Here is a 25,229-nt window from a genome sequence, read left to right as displayed (position 1 = left end):
GAGTTACATAACGGTTTTCAATAAGGAAAGGTTTGTTAGAAGTTCTTGTCTCTCCCTTTTTCTCTTATGGTGTCCATTTTTGCAACGTTGTCTCCTGTGTTTGTCTAATGATTATGGTCCCTCTTCACTTGCATAGATCTGTTATAAATGTTTTTTAGATTAAAAAAAAAAAAAAATTTCCTCCAAAGCACTGTAGCCCTATCTTATTTTTTTTCATTGCTATTTGATTGGATTTTATTTTGCTTTTCTTTTTTCTTTCTTGCCTTTTTTTTTTCTCGTATGATAGTACTCTTTGGAAATTAAAAATTTTTAATTTTGCTTTGTGGACTTCAAATAATGGGTAAGAGAAACTTTTGTTTCATCAAAGAACGACTTCCAGTCTTCCTCTCACATGAACACTTAATTTTCTTATCAAGCTTTATATTTCACTTATGTTTTATTACTTATCAGTAGCACGTCATCGGTTTTGGTTGTTTTCACACTATTCTCTTATTAGACATATGAATGGGTGTTGTGAATGTAAGATTGGACAATTCATCTGTTTCGACCTTTTTTTTTTTTTTTTTTTTTAAAGTATTGGTGAGAAGGACCACTCCAGGACGGGTAAAATCTGTGATCCAAAATTCATAATGGCCAATTAAAATGTGAAATGTATATATAAAAAATATATAAACATAAACACATACTCAACATTTTAGAAATAGACATTTATACCGGACTATCTGGTAGGTCAAGATCACTACCAGTGTTTTCCATTTGGATCTTATTTGAAAATTCATAACCTGTGATATCTGGGTGCTTCTATATTTATAACAAAAAAAAAAAAAAAAAAAAAAATGTAATTTCTAGCAAAACAAATGGTTCCTACGTAATTGTCATATTCAAAACTTACAGAAAACGATGAGGTAGAAAAATAATTAATGAAAAAGTTTTTGATAAAGTGTAGATGAGAATAAAATTTATCTAACATTTTCACTTGCATTCATCACGTTGATGTAAGCAACATTACTTAATTATCTCCCCTGTCAACTTATCTCTTTTTTAGTAAGCATCTGTGTAATACAGCTATTTCAAAAATTTTACTTCATAATTTTCCTACTTTATTGTTTTTCGTAATTTTTGGATATGTTTCTATTTGAGACTTGACAATTATGTACCTATTTACAATGCCTCCCCACGGGACAGAGTTAGACACCAGGGTCGTTTTTTAACGTGGAGAAAAGGTACGAAAATAAAAAAATTGTCTCAGTTGTGAAGGAGTGCTCCTTCATCGAAAGAGAACAAGAAATGGAAGTTCAGCATCTGAAGAACAGATACTACACTTTGATCTTGACCAAAAGATGTAGGTACCATTTGTTTCACTGCAATATTTTTTCATAATATAGAAGCACCGATATCTGTTAAAATAAGCTTATTGCATGAATAGGAAAACTTTACTTCTATTTTTAAAATTCCTTAAAAAAAATAGTCCTTGGGTCCTATAAAAAATAATTTTCGTCAGCTCTGACATAAAATATTTTATGTTTGTTAAAGATGCATTCTAAAATTTTGATGGGAATGCAACTTGAATGTTCAACCAGAACGATTGATTACACTATGGTGTATATCTTGAGTCATTTTTATGCCCATTAATCCAGAGAGTGTGTGTGTATGTGTGTGTTTCTTTGGAAGTGGGGGGGGGGGTAAATTTCCAATTCCATACCTCAATTGGAACTCCCTGCTTACTTGTTTCCCAGCAAGGTCAGTTTTAACGTAAAGACCCCCCCCAAAAAAAAAAATTTTTTTATTTTTTTTTTTTTTATTTTTTTTTATTTATTACATTTTCACCCCAAACAAGGCAAATTGCCACTTTGGTGTAGGGGGTTACTATCAGGGGCAACAACTACTGGGGTACTATGTAGGGATTTGGGCAGCAAGATGTCGGTTCACGGTACACTTTAACTTCTGTACTTCAGTACTGTTGGGGAAGCAGGGACCTGGAATGGAATTCCAGAGTCTAGCGGTTCTGGGGAAGAAACTATTGGAGTAAAAAGATCTTTTACATCTAGGGATCTCTACAGTGTGGGGGTGGGATTTAGCAGCCTGTCGGGTTTGTCGAGGGTGCTCACGTGGGGGCACAAGTGATTGCAGTTCGTCAGAGCATTCACCACTGAGGTACTCTAGATTGGAACTAAAATTACCAAATTGCCACATTCTGATGGATTTCTCGTCTATTATGAGTAAAGAAAAGTGTAATATCACAAGATATTTGTTTTTAACCTCCTAAGTCATCTGTTTTAAGATTCATGTAAAGATTAGTGATTAACTCTCATCAGCTTTACATTAAACTATTTTAACTTATTTGCCTGTTCTCTGTATCTCTGCACAACTTTTTTCATATTTTTCTTTTTCTTTTTAGATTGATCAAAACAGCTCTAATCTGGATTAACTACCACTTTTAACAAAGGTTCCAGTTTTAAAGCATCCAACGATTTCAATTCAGCACCTTGAATAGAACACGTGTGTAAAGGAGGCTCTTTACCCATCATCGACCGAATATTGCAGTGTTGTCTAATGCTTTGACACAAAGACCTGAATGACAAAATTTAAAAGCCAGTATCGACAACTGCAGAGTTAAGGCTATTATGTAAACAGTTAGACACAGTAGTCAATTGTCTAACCAATGCTGTAGCATCAAGGGTTTAATTACAACCTGAATTGATGAGCAGAACACGTGAAAAAAAAAAGCATATTAATCCCTTGTCAAACCGGTGTTTTATTTTAAAGATACAAGGTTTCTTTTTAATTTTTTTATTTTTAGTATGAAGAACTCCATGATGCTAAAATACTATTAAGTCAATTATCTGATCAACATTGCAAAAACAAAATCTGTTCTTTTTGCATTCACAATTGAATTGCAAGCATTTAAAAAAATTGGATACATACCATCTATTCAATCTTGGTCACAGTATTGATATATTACATCTAGTGTTTTACTGATATTTTTAAAGATTTTTTTTTTTAATGTCACTTTTCTTATAGGATTTAAGGAATTTACATATTTTATGTGAAACTATTTTTTTTTTTTTTTTTTTCTGCATTAGAAATTAGCTGGGAAATTTCTTAAAACTTTTAAGTGATTTGATTTTGCATTTTTCTTCTAAAAAAAAAAAAACCCTAAATTTTGCAATATATAAACTTTTTCTTTCTGTGAGTGGAATGAAATCCATGTAAGCAGTATATTGAGAATTGTGTCGCTTTTAAACAATCAAAAACAAAAAAAAACAAAAAACCCAAGAACTTTATACGTTTGATAGTAATTGCATTTTTTTTTTCATTTTTTTTTTTTTTTTAACTATGGCAACTACAGCCACAATAAAAATAGAGAACGAAGATGCAACCCCTAATTCTTCAGTAACTGTCCCTGAAACCACTACAAGTGCTCCTGCAAATGCTACTACAACAATGGCTGCGAACACACTTGCAAACATGAATATCAAACGCCCTGCACAGAAACGTGCAAGTGAAAAATACTTCTACTGTCCGATGTGCAAAAGAAGTTTCTCAGATAATTCTAACCTAGAATATCACAAAAGCATACACACGAGCGATAAACCGTTTCACTGTGAAATTTGCAAACTGCTCTTCTCTGATAATTCACAGCTTATGGAACATCTGCGGACGCACGCAAATGACAAGAACTTTCCATGCGAGACGTGCGGAGAAAAATTTGCCCATAAATCACAGCTGAAAAAACATGCGCAGACACACATGAAGCAGAACAATTTCTTGTGCAAACTTTGCGGACTGAAATTTCCAGACAAGTTTCTGCTGGAGAAGCACCTTCGCACCCACACGGGAGGCAAACAGTTTCCATGTCACCTCTGCGACTCAAAGTTCTCCTACCGCAGCACGCTGCGAACCCACCTGAGAGTCCACGCTGGGATAAGGCCCTTCACTTGTGAGGTTTGTGGCTCAACTTTCGCACGCAATGAGCACCTCAAGCGCCATCTGACCACGCACAGCGGTACGAAGCCATTCCACTGTGCAGTTTGTGATGCCGATTTCTCACAGAATGCACATCTTCTGCGGCACATGCAAATACATACGGGGGAAAAGCCATTCACATGCGATATATGCGGCGCCAAGTTCTCACGGAGTCATCATCTTGAGATCCACGTCAGAGTGCACACCGGGGAAAAACCATTCGACTGTACCATATGCGATGCCAAGTTTTCAAACAGCACGAACCTCAAGACGCATATGCGTACACACTCGGGTGAAAGGCCTTTCCAGTGTGAACTTTGCGATATGAAATTTTCCACAAGCTCCGTCCTCAAAACACACATGCAAACACACAGCGGTGAAAAGCCCTATCCGTGTGAAATCTGCGGCTTGGAATTTGCCCACGACGCCAATCGTAAGAAGCACGAATTGATACACGCCGAAGAGAGCACAGAAGAGGAGGACAACAATGATGATGATGATGATGAGGAGATGACAGAGGAAACCAAGAAAACCGAGGATACAAAGAACACCGTGCGAAAGGTAAAACCCTTGGTGATTAAAAAGGAGAAGCTGGAGATGGAAGAGATGAATCAGGATACGGAAGAGGAAAATCAGGATACGGAAGAGGAAAATCAGGATACGGAAGAGGAAAATTAGGATACAGAAGAAAACGCTTCGCCTTCAGTTAAAAAAAAAAAAAAAAAAAAAAAACCTTGCTCAGATTTTTCTTTTTCTTGCAGGAAGTTAAAAATGTGAAGCAACACAATTATCTGATTAATTTCTGACAATTGATTTCAGATTCCATAGCGGAATATCTTTTTTTCCAACAGATTTGTCATAAAACTGAAAATAAACCAATGGCTCCAATGTTTATATATTGGTTTTGCTATCATACAAAAACCAACCTTGAAGTTATATCTAATATGTATACAAACACATAATTACATTCATCTATAAATATACATGTATATACGTTTGAATATATATTGTAGGCTCCTTCCACCCCACCCACCTCCACCCCAAAAAAAACTTTGGACAAGTCCTAATTTCCAAACTTAATGAGAGAAAAACTGATACCAAACCTCTAATTCATAGATTTTAGATTTTCAGGGTTCATAATTTTAAAACAATTCTCTCTCGAGAAATTACTACTTTTTTATTAAACGAAAAGTATTAATATTGAAAGGGTTGCAAGGAAGAGTGGCAAAACTTGGTAAAAGATTGATTTCAGAATTTCAGAGATGAATATTGATCATTTCTATTGGATTATTCAAATTACTGTTCTCATTGTACATGCTATTCTCACAATATTTTGGCCAATGTAATCTCTAATCTTCAAGAGTCTCGAACAGGAAGAGGGTGTATTCACACACACACATGATATTAATGCAACATAAGGAAATCTGAAAATTGAATGTTCCTCATTCAAAAATTTTCTCAAGCAATTTACAGTTTTCCTTTTTTCAAACATAATTAGTAAGAACACATCTTAAAAACACTGTTTAAGGCTATTAACATTCATACTAGAATTATCTGCAGACTTATTGTGCAACGGATAAGAGTTACAAATTGCAGGGATGAGTTATGATTTCTTTGTAATTCAGAAAAAGCAGATTCTATTTAAAACTGTTTTCCTTTTGTAATTTAAATTGATTTCTGCTGAATTTTTTTCCCTAGCTTTTTGCTATTATTTCTCTCACATATATATATGTGTGTGTGTGTGTTTATTTTTTATTAGTTTTTTTTTTTTCTGTTCAGTTACATTTTTGTTTCAGCTACACCTGTAGCTGAAACAAAAATGTAACTGACAGAAAAAACATAAAAAATAAAACGCATATTTGCTCTACAACAGTATTGAGCACTTTCTTCAGGTTTTTATTAATTACCATTTCTACTACTTATATATATATATATATATAATTATTTATAAAACAATTCACAGTAACAGTACAGGGAAGGAAAGGCCGTTTGCTTTATCAAACTTTGATGGTCTCCTCCCACATACATACCTAAGATCTTCACCTCTCTTTTATAATTTTGTTTTTATATTTTATTTCACACAAAAAAATATTTGAATATTCTTTTTACCTCAAGAAGCTGCTTTTAATTAAATTATAAAGTGAAAATATCAGTTGATGCTTTCAGTATGAAAACAAAAAAAATTTGTAGATCAACACCCTTTGTTATCACCCCCACCCCCCAAATAAAAACGATTTTTAATGTGGTGTGCAAGTTGCTCCTATAGACTTCTTTAGATCAGTTAATCCATAATTTTCAGGCCATTCTAACATTTTAGGGCAATTAACAGACAATACAATTATGAATTATTTCTACCTGGTCATGGCTGAAGGAATGAGAGCAAGCTGGCCCTGTGAATTAAATAAAGGGTTCTGTTTGAAATTTCATATAAATTCCGGAGTTTGACGAGATGTGCTTGGAGATGGTCGGAGGTTATATCTGCTGAAACGTGAGAATAACATCAAAGTTGAGAATAGTAACCTGAATAAGTTGATGTGATCAGTTATGTTGAAAGCTTATTTGGCGAATCCAGGGATCCACAGATTTGATTTTAATGTGTCCCCCGGAAGTTTGTCAGGATTTCCGATGAAGGTTGGGTGAAATTGTAACATCTAATAAAATATTTCTTATTCTATTATCAAATGTGAACTCCACCCACACAAACACCTCGAAACGGATCATGGGGACCAGAAATCACAAATGTACATTCCAAAAAAAAAAAAAAACGTGGATTCTAAAATGCTGCTCTTGATGTTCCGATGACAGCCTGTTATGACGGTGAGAATTAGGTTTTGAGCTGAGAATCCTTGTTCATAGCAGTTGTATGTACAGCTAAGAAATTGTTTAGTTACAAAGAAAATAGGTAGTTTGGGTCGACTGTTCTCAACTTGAAATGGTAAGGCATTGAAATAAGAACGTACATCTCTTAGAGTTTTTTTTTTTTTTTTTTTTTTTTTGTGCATTGCAATGTTTTTCTGAAGAAATGGATGTATGGACAAGATTTTACTGTCCTTTAAGATTTTTATATCCTATATCAGGGATGCATAGCTAGCTATTAGCATCTCTGCAATTATATTTAAATGATTGAAAAAAATTAGATTGTGAGAATTGAAATGTTGAGGAAAAAACGTTTTTTTAAATGTTCTTCCTTCATCTGGAAACATTGTCATGGCTAATTTCAAAACTTTTTATTATAGCCCTCCGACACACACACTCACACCCATCAGTTCTCATTAGATAAATTAAGCCAGATTTTAAGCCTGTCAATACCAGATTGGTGACAATTTGATTACAGATGGTGTATGGCTGAAGTACGGTGACATTTTTCTGCAAAATCCAACATCTCCTCAGATCGAGGTGTACATACGACTGGGGACTTGCGTGTGAATTTGATATTTCCCAGAAACTTGCTGCTTCAAAGGAAGCTAACTCCTGCTGCACCAGAACAGGAGGAAACTGAAGAAATATTTTTGAAAAAAAAAAAAGCTTAATCATTTTATGAGGATGCTTGATTTATCCAAAGTTGCAAGTCTAATCCTAATTGTGCATTTGTCGTCTACACTGACAATTGTTTTCAAATTCTTAGCACTGCTCATTCTTCATTCCATCTTAATGTCTTGGAATCTATCTTTTATATCAGTGTAAGACAAGACTGCCATCTTTATGTTGACATTTTTAAAAAAAAATTTTTTTTTTTTATTAGCCTGTTCAAAAGATTTAACGTTCCATCACTCTTTACATAACTTAATGTTTCCCTTTTCTTTTAACGTTTTCTTTTTCTTTCACAGTTTTATTAGTGTCTCTTTATCTATTAAACTTTTAAACGTTATAGATTTTGTTTTGTGTTTTTTTTTTTTTAATCAATTTTTCTGCATGCTTAATGTTGTGACATTGCTACTATTTTTTTTATGTGAGGGTTCGGTGAGGACCTTGCTCAGAAAACAAATATATATATATATAAAACAGTTCTTGCCCAGAATTCCCTCATATTAATAAAAAAAAAAAACCTATATGATATACATACCTGTGACAAAACAAATATATTCCACAAATCCTGTAAAAATGATTAAGTACTTTGATTTTTAAATAAGAAAATCAAATTATTTTGAGTAACCAAAAACTGACCATCTTGTGTTGCAATTTTGAAAACTAAGAAAAAAAAACAAGGGTGATAAACTAACAATAATTCAAACTTGCAAGATTTTTGTTAATGCTTATGAATTCTCATTAATCACTTATAATTTTCTTATTTTAAAATAAAACTACTTGATCAATTTACATGATTTTTGGAATATATTTTCGTTTTGTTATCATACAGATTTTTCTTTATAAAAAAACAATGCAATGGCATGTTAAAAATCTCCTTTTGAATGGGAGGGCAATAATCCTGTTATGAAGAAACTATATCTAAACCAATGGATTAATACCACATGCACAATTGTTTTAATAGAATTGAAAATTAGGAAATTGCATAGTCATCCAACTTAACATAAATTTTTGGTTCTTAAGAATTGAACAAAATATATTTCAATTTTTTTAAATTTTTGTCACTGCAAAAATTAGAAAACATTTTTAATATAGGAATTCTGGACAAGAATCCAACTTGTTTAAAGCACTGGGATGTTGGTAATTGGCATGCATAATGATTTGGCCGGATCTAAAAATTAAGAAATCAGTTGCAGCTTGGTGTTCTTTAAAGGTTGTGAGATGGAGAATTGCACCAGTGATAAGAAAGTGGTGGCTAGCAGTGAAGGATCATAGCAGACGTTTTGACTGTTACTAGCACAATAGCGTTCATCAACATTGCAGAAGGTGTGGCAAAACAAACAGATGATGTGCATTAGGACAACAATTGTGTAGAAATTACTGGATGAAGATTTTACAGGACTGCTCTACTTCAAACAACCAGGAAAAACTAAATGTAGCTGTGTGAGAACTTCCACAACTTCATTAATATCTGCACGTCCACCCCTCTCTGAGTTCCTTAATTGCAACTCAATTGACTGTGTGCAATGCAGTTGAAAATACACCAACTATGCTGTCTGTAACATCAGCGAGGAATTGATTGCCAGGATAAAACTTGTGTTCAAGTATCTCTCCAAGATCATTACATGATCCAATTAATGCCTCGAGGGCCAGGAGTTATCTATATATCTATAAAAGTGAAAATTTGCCTGTCTGTGTACATTTCCCTACCAAATAACTCTGTCAATTTTCGGTCTACAGACTCGAAATTTGACATTCAAGGTATTGAGATTTGGGGAAAATCTTTTTAATTGGGTTTCGGGCAGAAATTTTGCTGTTAAGGGGATAAAAGTTCAATGATTTGACCTTTTGAAAACTCTACCAAACTCCTCCGCCAATTTTGGGTCTAAACACTTGAAATTTTAGATATAGGTTACTTGAACATGCATCTAACTTTATAATTTGATTTGAGCCTAAAAAGAATGTTATGGGGTCTCTACTAAATTACTTAGCCAAATTTTGGTCTAAACATTTGAAATTTTACATGTATTCAGATATAGGGTAAGCTTTTTAATCGTGTTTTTTCCTGAAAATTTGGCTGCCAAGGGGTCAAAGTTCAAAAGATTTTACTTTTGCAATCTCTAGCAAACTATTAAGCCAATTTTGGGTCTAAACATTTGAAATTTTACATAAAGGGTATTCAGACCTGCAACAAGCTTTTTAATCAGCTTTTGGGCGACAATTTGGCTGGCAAGAGGTCAGTTTAGAGTTGACCTTTGCAGACTCTACCAAACTCCTCCGCCAATTTTAGGTCTCTACACTTGAAATTTTAGACGTAGGTTACTTGGACATGGGTCAAACATTTTAATTAAATTTGAGCCCAAACATTTGACATCTACGGTCTCTACCAATTTTTTTTCTATGATAGTTAAGGAAGCTTATGATATAAAAAGGCATTACCGTACATATTCACACTTTTTAATATGTGCAAAGTTATTAACAGTACATAGAGCCCGAGCAAAGCCGGGTGGAACTGCTCGTATTTAATAAGATTCTCTGAGATACACATTTAATATTTTGAAAAAAAAATGGATCAAGATATGACATTTTTTTCTTTCTGAAGTGTTTCCAAACTAACTCTGGTCTCAAACCCATGCAAAATCAGTTTTGTGAGCAATATTTTCTGGAAACTTAACAAGATTACATTTTTCCATTATGTCGTTCATTTTTTTTTTTTTTTAAATTCAGATTAATATTATTTGGGTGCTAATGCAGAGTGATTCATGCTATTTATTAAATCGTATTTCCACTTTTAATTAAATTTTTTAAATTCAATTGTAAGGTTACAGTACAGAATAGGTACAAAACACCCTCCCCTCCCCATGTTAAGAATGGATTTTTAAATAATGTTATTATTTCAGCACGGATTACTCCCTGCATGAGTACCATTATTTGTATTCTTTGGACTATTGTTCTAAGCGTGAGTGTTATTTTCACAACGTTTCAACCAATATAACCTCCAGCCTCCTTCAAGTGTATTTTGTTGAACTCGAATCTGCACAGAATTTCGAATTAAACCTTTTCTTTAATCCACTAGGGAGCACGCTCTTGTTCTGTCAGCTATGACTGGGTAGAAATACTAAGTAATTCACAATTGTATTGTCATTCACACTTGGGATAATACTATAAATATAATTGCAAATTACTTGGGACTTCTCCGTCCTGACTGACGGAACGAGAACATGCCTATCCCTAGGATTTAAATAAAACGTTCAATTTGAAATTCTGTGACAATTCTCAAGTTTTTCAGAAAGATTCCAGAGTTCTGTAAGGCACATTTGAACAGGGTTGGCGGTTACATCAGCTGAAACATGAAAATAACACCCAAAATGAGAACAGCAGTCTAAATATGAATATTGAATTACACCTATCAAGCAAGTAACCAATCAACTTTTTTAGTCTAGTCATGTTTGTTAGAATTTCTTGTAAGGGAAAGAAAGACACTCCACCTTTTGAATTTGATGCAAATTTTCATGTCGGATAAATGTTTCAACCAGTACACCCTCCTCCAGTTGGTTTAGCTATCCCAAACCAAAATTTTATTTGCTTCTTGTCCACAATTTCCCCATATTAAAAAAAATGAAATTATTAGGTTGGTGAAAAAATGTCGTTTTTTATCATATATATATATACACACACATGAAAAAACATTTTTGCACCAACCTAATAAAGAAAATTCTGTATGATGTACAAAAAAATATCATGTTCTAAAAATCACATAAATTGATCAAGTATTTTTATTTTAAATGTAAGAAAATCAAATTTTATGAGTAACAGGAGAGCATCTGTTTTGTCTGCCATTTTGAAAAGTAGAAGAAAAAACAAATTGAGATAAATCTATTCAAACGTGCGAGATTTGTTGTAATTCCTACAAATTCTCAGTAATCGGGTTTTTTTTTTATTTATTTATTTTTTTTTTTTTTTTAATAAAAATAAAACTTCATCACAGGTATATACATAATACAGATGTTTTTCTTTATTTTTGTATTTTAGTATAGTAAATTGTGGACAAGCCGCTCCCCCCTCTTTTTTGTTTCTTTAAAATCTTTTAATATAGTAAAATAGTGATACCAAATTTATTTTGATTGCATGATTAAACAATGAATTATGATTGTTTAAAATTAGTATGAATTAAATTTCCCATGTTGTGTACTATCGGTCCAGAAGTCTAATTTTCATTTTTTGCTTGTTCAAAGCCTACCTTAAAAAAAAAAAAAAAAAAAGTTTTATATAAACTTTGGGATTTATAATGGAAACAATAATTATCTGATAAAATCAGTCTAAACATTGAACAAAATCTTGTTACTGCTAACAAAGAAATGCAACTTTGACCCTATATTAAACTCGCCATACTGACATCTGCAGTGGAGCAGAATGCTCTTGTGACAGAGCGTTGGTGAATGAGAAAATCAGCAGCTGTAGGATAGCTGACTAGCAAAAATATTAGCAGCAGCAGCAGTCGTTTTAGCAATATATAAATTAGCAGGTGTGTGCAAGTTTGCGTCACAGGAAAAGAGAAAAAAATATATACTACGTAATCACGAGGAGAAGCAAAGTGCATGCTGGGCAAGATGGACTTGTAAAAACGAAGCCAAGAAAGTGCTGACTTAGGCCAGTGTGAGGTAGTTGAAAGAGAGACTTTTAAAAAAGCATGTGTTATTTGGCAAAGCATTGTAAAACGTGTATGAAAAGATTTTTGAAAGATAATGAAATGCGTTTTGGAAGAACTACGAATAAATGCATTTCATTTGCACTTTTTAAATGCTGAGCCGTTTTTTTTTTTTTTTTTTTTTTTTTTTTTTTTTTTAGTTTTCTTTCCTTGCTTGTCTGTTCCTGAGATGGTACCAAACATGTAGGTCTGAGTGGTTGAAATGTAACGACATGGTTAAAGTGTAATGACCATGTTACACATATAGCTGTTTTTATTTAGAGCAAGCTGTTTTAATATGCACAGACATACAATATTGTGTGTATTAGGTAAGAAAAAAAAACATACTATTAAAAAATAAAATCATTTATCTCTGAAAATAACGATCTTACTTGATGTGGAAAAAATCTAATTATACACGATTACTAGTATTTTTACACTAAATTGCCCAGTTGTTATGCTGTACTAGCAGGGAGATCCAACGTTGCTCAGGATTGAATGATCAACGAATGTTTCACACTCCCATATTTTTATTGGTATCAAAATCTGTGAAATCGCCCATTTTTCGATCAAAACAATTGATTGTCTGCTCTAGTTGGGAACTCATCGCAGTGCATTGAGAACAAGCTTCACATACCTCCCCGCAGTAACTTAGTCTACATTGCTGTATAGAGAACCTACTCTTGATTTTTATAGCAGGCTTTGCCCAGGTCCATAATTTATAAATAGAAGAAATAAAGTCCCATTTGGACACATCTGCTATACTAAGGATAATGAGCACTTTTTCATTACTATATGTCAATTCTATCGTGAGCAATATTGATGAAATTTCTACTTCCGTCCCTATCAGAGTATATATTGGGAGAATTTGTTAACTGTACTTCAATGTAACAATTTCACAAACAAGATATGGTAAAAATTTGATCGAACTTGTAAAATCCTACTTAAGAAGAGTAAAAATCTCAAATGCATTTGTGGGGTTGGGCTGTTAACTTTGGTCAAAATTGTCTGTTCTTTTTTTTTTATTGGATTATTTCACTTATTGGAAAAAAAATTCCAATACAAAACTTATCCAAGAATATTACTAGGCACATGAAGTATCTTTGTGAAATTTCATAAAATTCGGCCCATCCGTTTTCTAGTCTATAGGGAACACACACACACATAGTTCCTTTTATATAATAGAGATAGAAATAAGAACAGTGGTTTATTAAAAACGCTGACCACCTTAACCTTAATGTAAAAAAAAAAAATCACAAAGAAAATATTTGCTATCATTAGTTTACAATAAAGAAATGTCTAAATATTTATCTTAGTTTGAACAAAAAGATTTCTTTTCTAGAAGTTGTTCATTATTCTAATATTTATTCATGGAACTTGCCTCGACATGAATCTTTATTTATTTTTTTTAATTTTCTAAGCTTCACAAATTTACCGTTAGTTAACCTTTGACAACCAAATATTTTTGTTTACTAAACTCGTGCAATGTTCTTTCACTCTAATCTTATTAATCAAACACTCCCAGGTGAAGTTTTGTTTTATTTTCTTACACAATACAAACAAAATTTATGTGAAAAAATTCAGAAATTTCAAGAACAATTATATTAAGTGATATTGTTGCCAACAATCACTTAGAATAATTCCTTCACCTGACAAATGCAAGTTTCAAGATCAGTTATTAAACTTGAAACAACCTCATAAAGACATTACATTCACTTCATAACAATTTATCTGGCAAACTTTAAAAGGTGTCATTCAGAAATATCCAGTAAACTTACTGACAAAAGAGTGTAGTTTTTATGCTTTTGCAATGATATTTATCGATCTTTCCATATTTAAAAAAAAAAAAATACCATCTTAACATACTTGTCATTTGAGTGAGCTGGGTCTGCTTACTGCTTCGGTTGCTTGGAGATCTGGATAGATGTACCTGTTAAGAATCGGTTTGAAAGGTGCGGGGCCAGAAACTGACCCAGTACGTCAGGTATGCTGTCTGAGTAGTACCTAGGTGGTCCGCTCTTCCAGTCCTTGCTTCCTGAGGCGTCCTTACTGGGGAATGCTCACAGAGCTGTTAAGGCAATTTTTGTTAGATCAGAGTACTCCTTCTTTAGGGTCTCCAACTTGACATTCCCCCACCTTTCGACCTTGTGTTACATCTTGCTGCGATGGGAAGCAAATATCTATTTTCAAGAAAGCTGACCGTTTTTCAAACTGATACCATGTGATCATGATTACTTTCATTTCTGTTAAGTTGTTCAGTTAACCAATGTAAAATGCATACCTACTTCAGAATTAGTTTCTCTTCTGAAAGAAAATTAAAAAGAAGTTTTAAATTTCATTATTAAAGTACAATATTTGTTAATTAAAAAGTGTTACGGTTTATTTGCCAAAAAAAGTTAGTGAAGAAATTCTTCTAGACCGAGGCAATTTTTATTTTTGCCCCCAAAACAAGCTTATTTTATTAATAAATACTAGTTATCGCCCTTAGATTCAAGACACTTCAAACAAATGCCCTTTTCGAGGTGTCTGAAAAAATTCATTTTATTTTTAAAAAAATTGTGGAAATTGCGAATTCTTGTAAACGAAATATTTAAGTATTCATTGCTTATTAAATTCGAACATGTAAATCATTTTTTTTAATTTAAAAATAATTTTAGGTTCTAATTTAGAATTACACTTAAAAAAAAAAAATTCAGAAAATACAAATTTTTATGATGTACACACTTGTTACAGAACGAAGGTGTCATATTCCAAAATTACATAACTTGATCAAGTAATTTTTTAATATATAGGCGATATGTGAGAAAATCCAATTTAATGAGGAAGTGATAAGAGGGTTGAGAGCAGACATAATGTTTTTGAATGTATTAAAATTTAAACGCCAACAACTCCATTCGACTACAGATTTACAGACCGTGATATTTTATTAACCGCTAAAAATCGTAAAATTTGATTTTCTTAATTAAAAAAAAATACTCAATTTACGTAATTTTTGGAGTATATCATCTTAGTTTTGTGGTGATTACGAACATCATGAATTTTTTTTTTTTTTTTTTATAAGTGTAATGGTAAATTTTATGTTGAAACTTGAAGGTATAAAAATTTGATTTTTTTTTTTTTTTTTTTTTAGACAGCCTTCCTTAAAAAAGATTATATTGTTCTATTAAACCATTTGTTTCAATAATTTGACTTGTTCATTTTATTCAAATAAATAATGATTGAAAAGAAATTTTTACTCAGTAATGAACTTTGGAAGATTGGCTTTTTTTCTTTTTTTTTTTTTTTCACATACAATCACCAAAAGATACGCGTTTTATTATTTCTAGTCGTCATTGGGAAAAATCACTCGCAAATGCGACTGTTTCACTCACAACGTAAAGCTCTGTTCTAAAAGTTTGGTTAAAATTGTCCTATAATTATTCAAGAATATGTTTTCATTTTTCATTGAATTAACTGTACTGACAAATATTTTTCACTTCAAAATATTTGCATTTGCGCAAAAAATATTATAAAACTTTTGTTTGGCACCTTCTGGTGTTTTCCATAAACTGCTCGGATGATAACATGGATCTTATACTGCATGAGTATCCTAGATGCTTCCATATTTTATAGTTATTCCCCTTGCGATGATGTTGCCTCTTTCTGGTCTGTTGCACTGCTCCTCATCAGCGAATAAGGTCACCTTGAGTTTAAGACCCTTGCCATGAAAACTTATTTCTATTCCTTTCATAGTGTTGATAATTTATTGTTGGATACACTTTACATCCATGATAATGAGAAGGTCTGAGTATGTACAGGGTGGAACAATAAAATTGTCACCATAAAGAAAACAACACTACAGCTTTATTTTAAAACTTTTATTGAAAAAGTCAATTCAGATAACTTGATTTATGTCATAGAGCTGACATCTATTCAATGTAGCCGCCTTTAGCCTCAATCACCGCCTCAATACAGGCCCGCAACTGAGAGCATGCCTTTTCTATAAGCGTCGGCGGATGGCAGTAATCAAGCTGGTTTTGGTGTTGTGGGAGGTCATGTTGGTGATGTTCTTGACATATGACCAAACAAAGTAGTCAAGCAGGTTCAGATCGGGTGAGGAGGAGGACCAGTAAGAGAAGGGTACAAAGTTGTAGCACCCCTTCTGAAGCCAAGCCTGGGTCTCTTTAGACTTGTGGGCTGGTACCAAGTCCTGCTGCTACACCCAGGGTTTGCTAGTGGCCACCTGATTGCACCAGGGGGTCACCACACTCTTAGGCACATCCAGGTACACTGTATATATATATATATATATATATATATACTAGTCTATTATATATATAAAAGTGAACATGTCTGTGTGTGTGTCTGTGTACATTTTCTCCATGCAATAACTCAGTCAATTTTCAGTCTACAGATTTGAAATTTGATATACAGGGTACTGAGATTTGGGAAAATCTTTGTAATCCGTTTTCGGCCAGAAATTTGGCTGTTAAGGGGTCAAAGTTCAACGATTTGACCTTTGAGAACTCTACCAAACTCCTCTGCCAATTTTGGGTCTAAACACTTGAAATTTTAGATATAGGTTCCTTGGACATAGATCTAACTTAATAACTTTATTTGAGGCCAAAACAAATGTTAAGAGGTTAAATAGGGGTCAAAATTAAAAAAATTGACAGTTTTTTTTTTTTTTTTTTTTTTTTTTTTTTTTTGCTCAACATACACCTCCAAATAGCTGGGCAACGCCGGGCTGAAATGCTACTATATCTATAAAAGTGAACGTGTCTGTCTGTGTACATTTCTCTACACAATAACTCTATCAATTTTAAGTCTACAGACTCGAAATTTAATATACAAGGTACTGAGATTTGGGAAAATCTTTGTAATTGGTTTTCGGTCAGAAATTTTGCTGTTAAAGGGTCAAAGTTCAACGATTTGACCTTTGAGAACTCTACCAAACTCCTCCGCCAAATCTGAGACTAAACACTTGAAATTTTAGATATAGGTTCATTGGACATGGATCTAACTTAATAACTTTATTTGAGCCCAAAAGGGGTCATAATAGGGGTCAAAGTTAAAAAAATTGACCGCTTTTTTTTTTTTTTGCTCAGCATACACCGCCAAACACTCGATCAACACCGGGCTGAAATGCTAGTAACTTGAGTTCCTTCAGCTATAACCGAAACCAATACTTATGAAGAATTCTTGATAAAATTTATAAAAAAATAGATTACTAGAGTGCCATTAGCTATAATGGAAACCGAAACCAAAACTTATGAAGAATTCTTGGTAAAATTATTTATTACAAGAAATGGAAGTCCATAACAATTAAACGACAGTCACTCGGATGTAAGCTTGACACACAAAATAAATAACACAAATGTTTAAAAGAATATGCAAATTAGCTAGATCTTTTACAGATTAACAACTCATATATAACAACGTTATATTTTCTTTTTAAATAAATAGAAACAAGGGTTTTTAATATAAAAAGCAATATACAAAAAATGCAAATTTATAGGAATATAGAAGATTAGCCAGGGGGGTCGCCGACGTCCCACTTGTCAGGTATCTGGGGCTGTCGGAGGAGGATATCTGCTTTCTTTGGAGCTGGGCGCCAGGCACGGGAATAATGAATAACTCTGAATTCTCCCTGACCTGGCAACTATCCCAAAATGTGTGTCCCCTCAACACCATACAACACAGTGCCAAACTAGTGTTCGCCTGAGTGCCCCGCTGTGGGACCTCAGCAGAAGAAATATCAGAGCATGGTTTCTTAGATTGCAGCAAACTCCGTCAGTATGAGGTTATGGCTCGCATCAATCCCAATCATCCTCGTCCGCTGAATATGTCCCTGGTCATGCACAATGCCAGGCTGTCATGGAATGGGGAGAAAAAAATGGTGTTTCTCGCAATCTTGACTGTAGCCAGAATGGTGATGTGGATGTCGAGTCTGAATGAGAAACATGGGGTTGAATTTTGAGCAGATCAGGATCTGGTCACGTTCTTCAAACACCACTTGAAGGTCAAGATCTGGACTCATAAGAGATTACATCCTGCGGCTTTTGAAAGATGACGGATTAAGGCAATGAGCTTGTGCATATGAAGAGAAGCCAAGTTAGAGTATGTGTTCCCTGCCTGGGCACGGCGTATGCGGCTCTTAGTCTTGTCGGACCCCAGTCCCAGTAAGGTGAGCCTTGTTTCCCTTAGCTAACCAAATGAATGGTCCCCCTCTCCTTCCTCTCCTTCCCAATAAAGAACTCCAAGTTGCCCGCTCGCATTCTTCTTCTTTTTTTTTTTTTTCGCCCCCCCCCGGTCTTCCTCAAACTTGGAATGACCCCCCCCCCCAACTCTCAATCTTATCTTTTATTTTGTCCCAAACTTAGTTTTTTCAAACCCCTTAGGGATCGACCCTCTTGTTTTCAGCCTTCATCAAGTCGTAAAACAGTGGGCGGTCTGCCATGTAGCAAGGTGTGGGAGGGCCCTACTAACACCTTTTTTCTTTTGCGATTGTTTTTCCCTCCGTCTCACCAATGAAATCATCTTTTACCTTTTGTTAATTTTATGTAAATAAAAACGATCAAGCTTTTTTATTTTTTATATATATTAAAATAAATAAAAAGTTTGTATTACTGTACACATAGATTCTAAAAAGTTGTTAAAAAACAAATACATAACAAATAAATGTTATCAAAGGCAAGATAAGTTATTTTTCTACCTAACTGGATAATTTTCTAGTGTTTTTATTTAATGTAACATGTTTATTCAGCTCGAAAAGCATACAGTGTTTATCGATGTATTGGAAAATTAAAAATGGCGCCCGACTCTCTCTTTGACATGGTAAGTTTGGGAAAAGGAGTTAAAAATAAAAAAACTAGGCAAAATACTGTTTTTAGATTGGATTTGGGGACAGTAAGTAGGACAGCCTCTGGAGTGATTGTTGCGAGTGAGAACTTTAACAAGGGACTCCCTTTAGACAAGTAAAAAGGTACAATGATAAGGATAACTACAGACTTCATCCCCAGTTTTTGAGTTGGCCTTGTGCCTAATTGTTTTTTTAATATTTGTAATATTTACATTTACAACATTGCACAAGCTTCAGTTTCTATACTAACAATAGTAGCATGTGGATTACAAACGATAATTTGAAAAAAAGAAAAACGTGTGGTTATGCAAAAAAAAAAAAAAAAAATTAGCGGATTTTTATTTTTACCCCCCTGAAAATTTATGACTAGTCTTTAAGTTATGGCCTAAAAAAAAAATAATTTCTCATCTAAAGTAGCAGTCATTTTAGTTTACCCGTATGCAGCCATGAGTACATATGGCCAGAATTTCTTTTCACATTTTTACCTAAATTAAAACTTGTAAAGTAAAAATGTTGCTCAAGTTTATTATATCTGCATTACTCTATCGATCCTGAATATGTGTTTGTATTAGCAGATAAATCTCAAATAGTTTTTATGTAGAACTGATATATATATATATATATATTTTATAAAGGAGTCACCATTTAGCAAGACCGGAAGGCCACTCGAGTATAAGGGTTAGTAAATGGATTTTGCTAGAGTTTCAAAGGTCAAATTGTTGAACTTTGACCCCTTGACAGCCAATTTTCTGACCAAAAACCAATTTAAAAAATTTTCCCAAATTTCAATACCCTTTATGTCAAATCTCGAGTCTGTTGACAATTGACAGAGTAGTTTGGTAGGGAAATGTAAACACAGACACACACAGACAATTTCACTTTTATAGATATATAGATTACAAGATTGGTGGATGAGGGAGCTGCCATTGATTCAAGATTAAAGGGAAGGTCGTTGGGGGTTACTCAAACATGTAGTTGGGAGAGATTTCCACTTGGAGCTAGGGTTTATCATAGAATAAGTATTTTTTTTTTCTAACTTTTCAACATAACATTCCCCTCCTTCCCCCCAAAAATCCACAGAATTTATCTCTTATAAAAATCCCTTTTTCTTTTTTTTTTTTGTTTGTTTGTTAACTACCCTAAAAAGCTAGATGAATGGGCTAGAAAGTTGATTAAGAAATATGAGGGCCTAGGTTGGGAAATTAATAAAGATCTTGGCCCCCATGTTGGAATGTCCATCTCAATTTAAGACTTTTTTTACTCTCCAGTCTTTACGGTTGTGCATCAATATGCTTGTTCATATTACATTTAAATTTATACATTTTAGTACAATCAAGGAAACCAGGAGTGAATTCCAAAGGCTAGTAAGTTGAGGAAAGAAGTTATGAGAGTAAAGTTTTCCTCCAGCGTCTTATGACCTCTCAGTGAAGGGGTGTAATTTTACTGATAGTTGGGTTTGTTAAGTAAATTTACGTCAAGGGGGCGCCAGTGCAGCAAGTTTGTTGGAGTACTTGTAAAACAAGTGAATAGATGCAACATTGCGGTAATGGAACAGGGGTTGGAGCTTCGTAGACAGTGCATGGTCTTTTAGATTTGAGTCTTCCTGTTTTTTTTTTTGGTGGGGGTGGGGTTTGTTTATGAGAGAGAAACTAGTAATTAGTGCATCATCCCATATGTGAGAACAATATTCCATACATGGACGAATAGTAACTTTGTAGAGATATAGGATACTGGCAAGTTTTTTAGCACAGTAGATGGAGCTCACCTTCCTTTGCAGTAGGTTTGGCAATATCTCCTATGAATTCGTTCTAATTTATCTCTGAATGTTAGAATGAGGAGTTTTAATGTTGGGTTCTCTGTTTTATAGGCATATATATATATATATATATATATATATATATATGGCAATCAGTAGTTGAAAAGGCTTCTTTATAATTGTTAAAGGAAAGGAGATTTGTTTTAGTACTAATAAATTTTACTATTTATGTCCACATTCAACTGGAGATAATTTTCTAAAAATTCGGTCATTGCTTTTGATATGTGCACGTTCTAATTTCGCAAAGGATCAAACTATTTTATACGCTACGAAGAAAAATAACGGGAAGAGATGAAATCAACTATGGCTTCCCAAAAGTCTAACGTTTAAACTCTTCAAAACTGACATTCTCGGACAACATAAGTGAACTGATGATTGATAAAACTCTCGTCGAGTCCGACATATGAGGTCATAGATGATTTGTTTTTAGTGGTGAAGGCTTTGTGCAGAACCAACCATTTTTTGTACAATTGTTAATCTCGATCGATGCAATGGCACAGGACAGAGCAGACAGTAGACCTCAATTTAAAAATTTTTTTTTTTTTACATCATAGTTTTCTTTCTAGATTTGTGTCTTAACAGAGACTGAGGATGCATCTCTCCCAGTGGATTAAATGCGCCTACAAATACTAACCTGGGAAGTACTACATCACAGCACCTAACATTCCCAAATGGTCACTCATTTGGTACTAGCCAGGCTCACCATTGCTTAATTTCGGTGATCTGTCGAGAACCGGTGTGTCAACATGATTATGCCGTGAAGTGGATTAAGCACATGGAGGATGCTGTCAAGTCTTCTGCAGGTGGTGTAAGCCATTTGTGAACTTTCAGCTGCCTACGATTATTGTCAAATTTTAACAATAGGTATTAGACATTAATTTAAGTTTGGAATATTTTAAAGGGTTTTTCGGGATCATAATATGAGTACAACTTCTCATTTGAAAATTCAAATACATTGAATATGAATTGAATCTGATTCCTAGCCACCAATTAATCAAGCTGCACTAAATTTCAGTTTCTACTTTTAGATCCTTTAAGCTTTTTAGCCTTAAATTTTACAGACATTTTGTGGAATCAAGATTAAAGACATAATTATAACTTTTGATTTTTGTAAGGGGACATTAGAATAATGCAAAACTGTTCTTGGAGAACAAAATTTTATGCATCCTGAGATGGGTATTAATCTAGTCTAATATATAAAAGACTATATGTCTGTCTCCATATTTCCAAACTCTTTCTCTTCCGAAACTAAAAGTTGCAGAGCAGCACTAGGTACCTACAGTGATTGGCTTTTTATGGACTGTTCTTTAATGAGTCTTTAGCCAGTTAAAATAGTTTTTAAGGGGGTGAAAAATGGGTAAAAATTGAAAAAATTGCTATACATTTTGTACGTTCATCTTAGCTTATTTTGAATTTTGAATTTTTAATCAGTTCATATGCGTGTCACGTTGGTATTTTGGTAACATCACCAGCTTTGAATGTTACAGTTTTGCTTTCAGTTTCGATTCTACTTTTGAAATCACAACTCTATAATAATATATACAAAATCCGGACTAATCTGAATATATTTAAGCGTATTTTACAACCGGGCAAAGCTGAGTGCCCTCCCACTAGTCTAATAATAAATACGAAATCTGCATTAATCAAAATATCATATTCAAGCATATTTTATCACCAGGCAATGCCGGGCGACTTGCTAGTATATTATATATAAAATTAGCACGTGTCCAAAAAGGTGGAATGGGTGGAACTTAGATCTGTCTGTTCTTCACTAACTCTTGATTATCTAATTTGACTAACTACATTTATTAACCATCATTCATCTTAGCATCACAATCATACTAAAACATTCACACTTCATTCACCAAAACACAACCATACCATGACGTTTCTGAATTTTTGAGATGAGGATTATTATTCATCGGACTACTGTTCTCATCTTGAGTGTGATTTTCTGCAAGGACCCGTGGCGCAGTGGTTAAAGTACTTAGAAAAATCAATTGTAAAAGTGATATTCTCCTGAAGGTTAACGGTTCAATCCTCAGTGTGGGTGACCAGAAAAAGTACATTTGCAAATTACTTAGGACTTCTATCCAGTCAACGCTACCCCCATGAAGTAAATAAAGGGTTCCGCTTGAAATTCCGTCGAAATTCCCGAGTTCAACAGAAACATTCCCAAGTTTGATAAGATAAACCTGAAGAAGGTCAAGGGAGTTTGTGAGGTGTGGAGAAGTAAGGAAGTCAGAACACCAGAGTTAATTGGCCAAATAAAGAATTTCAGGGATAAGGCCCATCATGTGTCTATAGAGACAATGTGTACAGTTTGATATCAGTGTGGGAACTGTACACACAATTATTTGCAAGGAACTAAAGATACGGAAGATTTGTCCAAATGCACCAGTTCACAAGTCCATGCTTGCCACAGACTATTTGATCAAGATGGGCATCAAGACCCTCCGTATCGTCCAGACCTTGCCTCCTGTGACATTTGGTTATTCCCTGAGCTCAAAGAAAACCTTAGAGGCTGTCGTTATGAGACAATTGAGGGGATGAAAGAGACTGTGATGACGATCATTGACACACACACACAAGAGAACTTTCATGGGGCCTTCCAGAAGTTATTAGAACGGTACAATAAAGGCATTGCAGCCGGAGAAGATTACTTCAAAGGGGACTAGAGTTTTATGTGTGTACTATCAATAAAAGTGCCGATACGAAAAAAAAAGTCTGGAAACTTATTGAAGGCACCTCGTATGTTGTATATATAGTGTGGAGTTTGAGTAGCAAAAATTTTACCTCTACATATAATAACATTGAAGCAAGAAAAGAGTTATAGCTTTGCAAATGCAGATGCCACATACCAATTCAATACGGTTTTCTTCTCATACTCTCCTCAACATAACTGGGAAATTCACTACATTAGGAATAGCTTTTAATAAGACACTGTCTGTGTTTAGTTTTTCTTCCCATACATTTCCTGTTAGTTCTTTCTACAACATCGCTTAGAATTATGAACTTTGACCCCTTAATCACCAAATTTCTGTCTGAAAGCCAATCACATCGATTTTCCCAAATCTCAGTACCCTGTATATCAAATTTCGAATCTGTAGGCTTAAAATTGACAGAGTTATTGTGTAGGGAAATGTACACAGACATACACACAGACACACACACAGACACATTCACTTTTATATATATATATCTATATATATATAAAAGTGAGTGTCTGTGTATCTGTGTGTCTGTCTACATTTCCCTACGCAATAACTCTGTCAATTTTTAGTCAACAGACTCGAAATTTTATATACAGGTTACTGAGATTTGGAAAAATCGATGTGATCGGTTTTTGGCCAGAAATTTGGCGATTAAGGGGTCAAAGTTCAACGATTTGACCTTGGAGAACGCTACCAAACTCCTCCGACAATTTTGGGTCTACGCACTTGAAATTTTAGATACAGGTTTCTTGGACATGGATCTAACTTAATAACTTGATTTGAGCCCAAAACAATAAATTTTAAGGGGTCATAATAGGGGTCAAAGTTTTAAAACAAATTGACCTCTGCACTCTCTGCCAAATTACTCAGACAATTTCTGGTCTAAATATTTGAAATTTTACAAAAAGGGTATTCAGAGATATGGCAAGCTTTTTCATCAGTTTGGGTCGAAAATTTTTAGTTACCAATATATAAATGTATGTATGTATGCTTGTTTGCATGTCTGCCTTAAACTTTCAATAGAGGCGACGGATTTTACCAAGATCAGTATCGTTTTAAAGTTCGACCTTTCATACGACAAATATCGAAAAATTGGCTAAAAACATTAATATCTTCCCCTTCAACTAGGCGCTTTTCTACAGGGAGGGTCACTTTTTTCGCCGATATTTTTTAAAGTTATCCCCTCCTTTATATTGTGTAGCCTTAATTTAAAAAAATGTCGCTTCCGGTTTGGCGGTTGTCGTAACAGCATAAACGTTAGGTTTTACCCCCTTCTTTTCCTCCTTTGCAGTACGGGTTCGAGCCTGCCTTTCTACTACCACTTCTTTTTTTTTTTTTGCTCAACATACGCATCCAAACACCTGGGCAACACCGGGCTGAAATGTTAGTATAGATATAAAAGTGAACGTGTCTGTGTGTGTATCTGTGTACATTTTCCTGTGCAATAACTCTGTCAATTTTCAGTCTACAGATTTGAAATTTGATATACAGGGTACTGAGATTTGGGAAAATCTTTGTAATCCGTTTTCGGCCAGAAATTTGGCTGTTAAGGGGTCAAAGTTCAACGACTTGACCTTTGAGAACTCTACCAAACTCCTCCGCCAATTCTGGGTCTAAACACTTGAAATTTTAGATATAGGTTCCTTGGACATGGATCTAACTTAATAACTTGATTTGAGC

The 25,229-nt window shown here is 34.0% G+C and overlaps 1 protein-coding gene across 1 annotated transcript in view; it reads left to right on the top strand.

Annotated features, from left to right (window-relative positions):
• The window catches only part of LOC145242198 (uncharacterized), a 35,257-nt gene extending 30,397 nt beyond the window's left edge, over positions 1-4,860 (top strand). Inside the window, exon 2 of the mRNA XM_080105194.1 lies at positions 2,399-4,860. Within this exon, the coding sequence (XP_079961320.1) occupies positions 3,337-4,644 (1,308 nt within the window). The 5' untranslated portion in view covers positions 2,399-3,336 and the 3' untranslated portion in view covers positions 4,645-4,860. The remainder of the gene's footprint in view (positions 1-2,398) is intronic.
• Positions 4,861-25,229: the final 20,369 nt, after the last annotated feature.

The sequence above is a fragment of the Euprymna scolopes genome, chromosome 21 (assembly GCF_053919585.1).
Source record: "Euprymna scolopes isolate OS-2025 chromosome 21, ASM5391958v1, whole genome shotgun sequence".
In the NCBI taxonomy this organism is placed as follows: domain Eukaryota; kingdom Metazoa; phylum Mollusca; class Cephalopoda; order Sepiida; family Sepiolidae; genus Euprymna; species Euprymna scolopes.
This window is presented reverse-complemented; position numbering and strand designations above follow the sequence as displayed.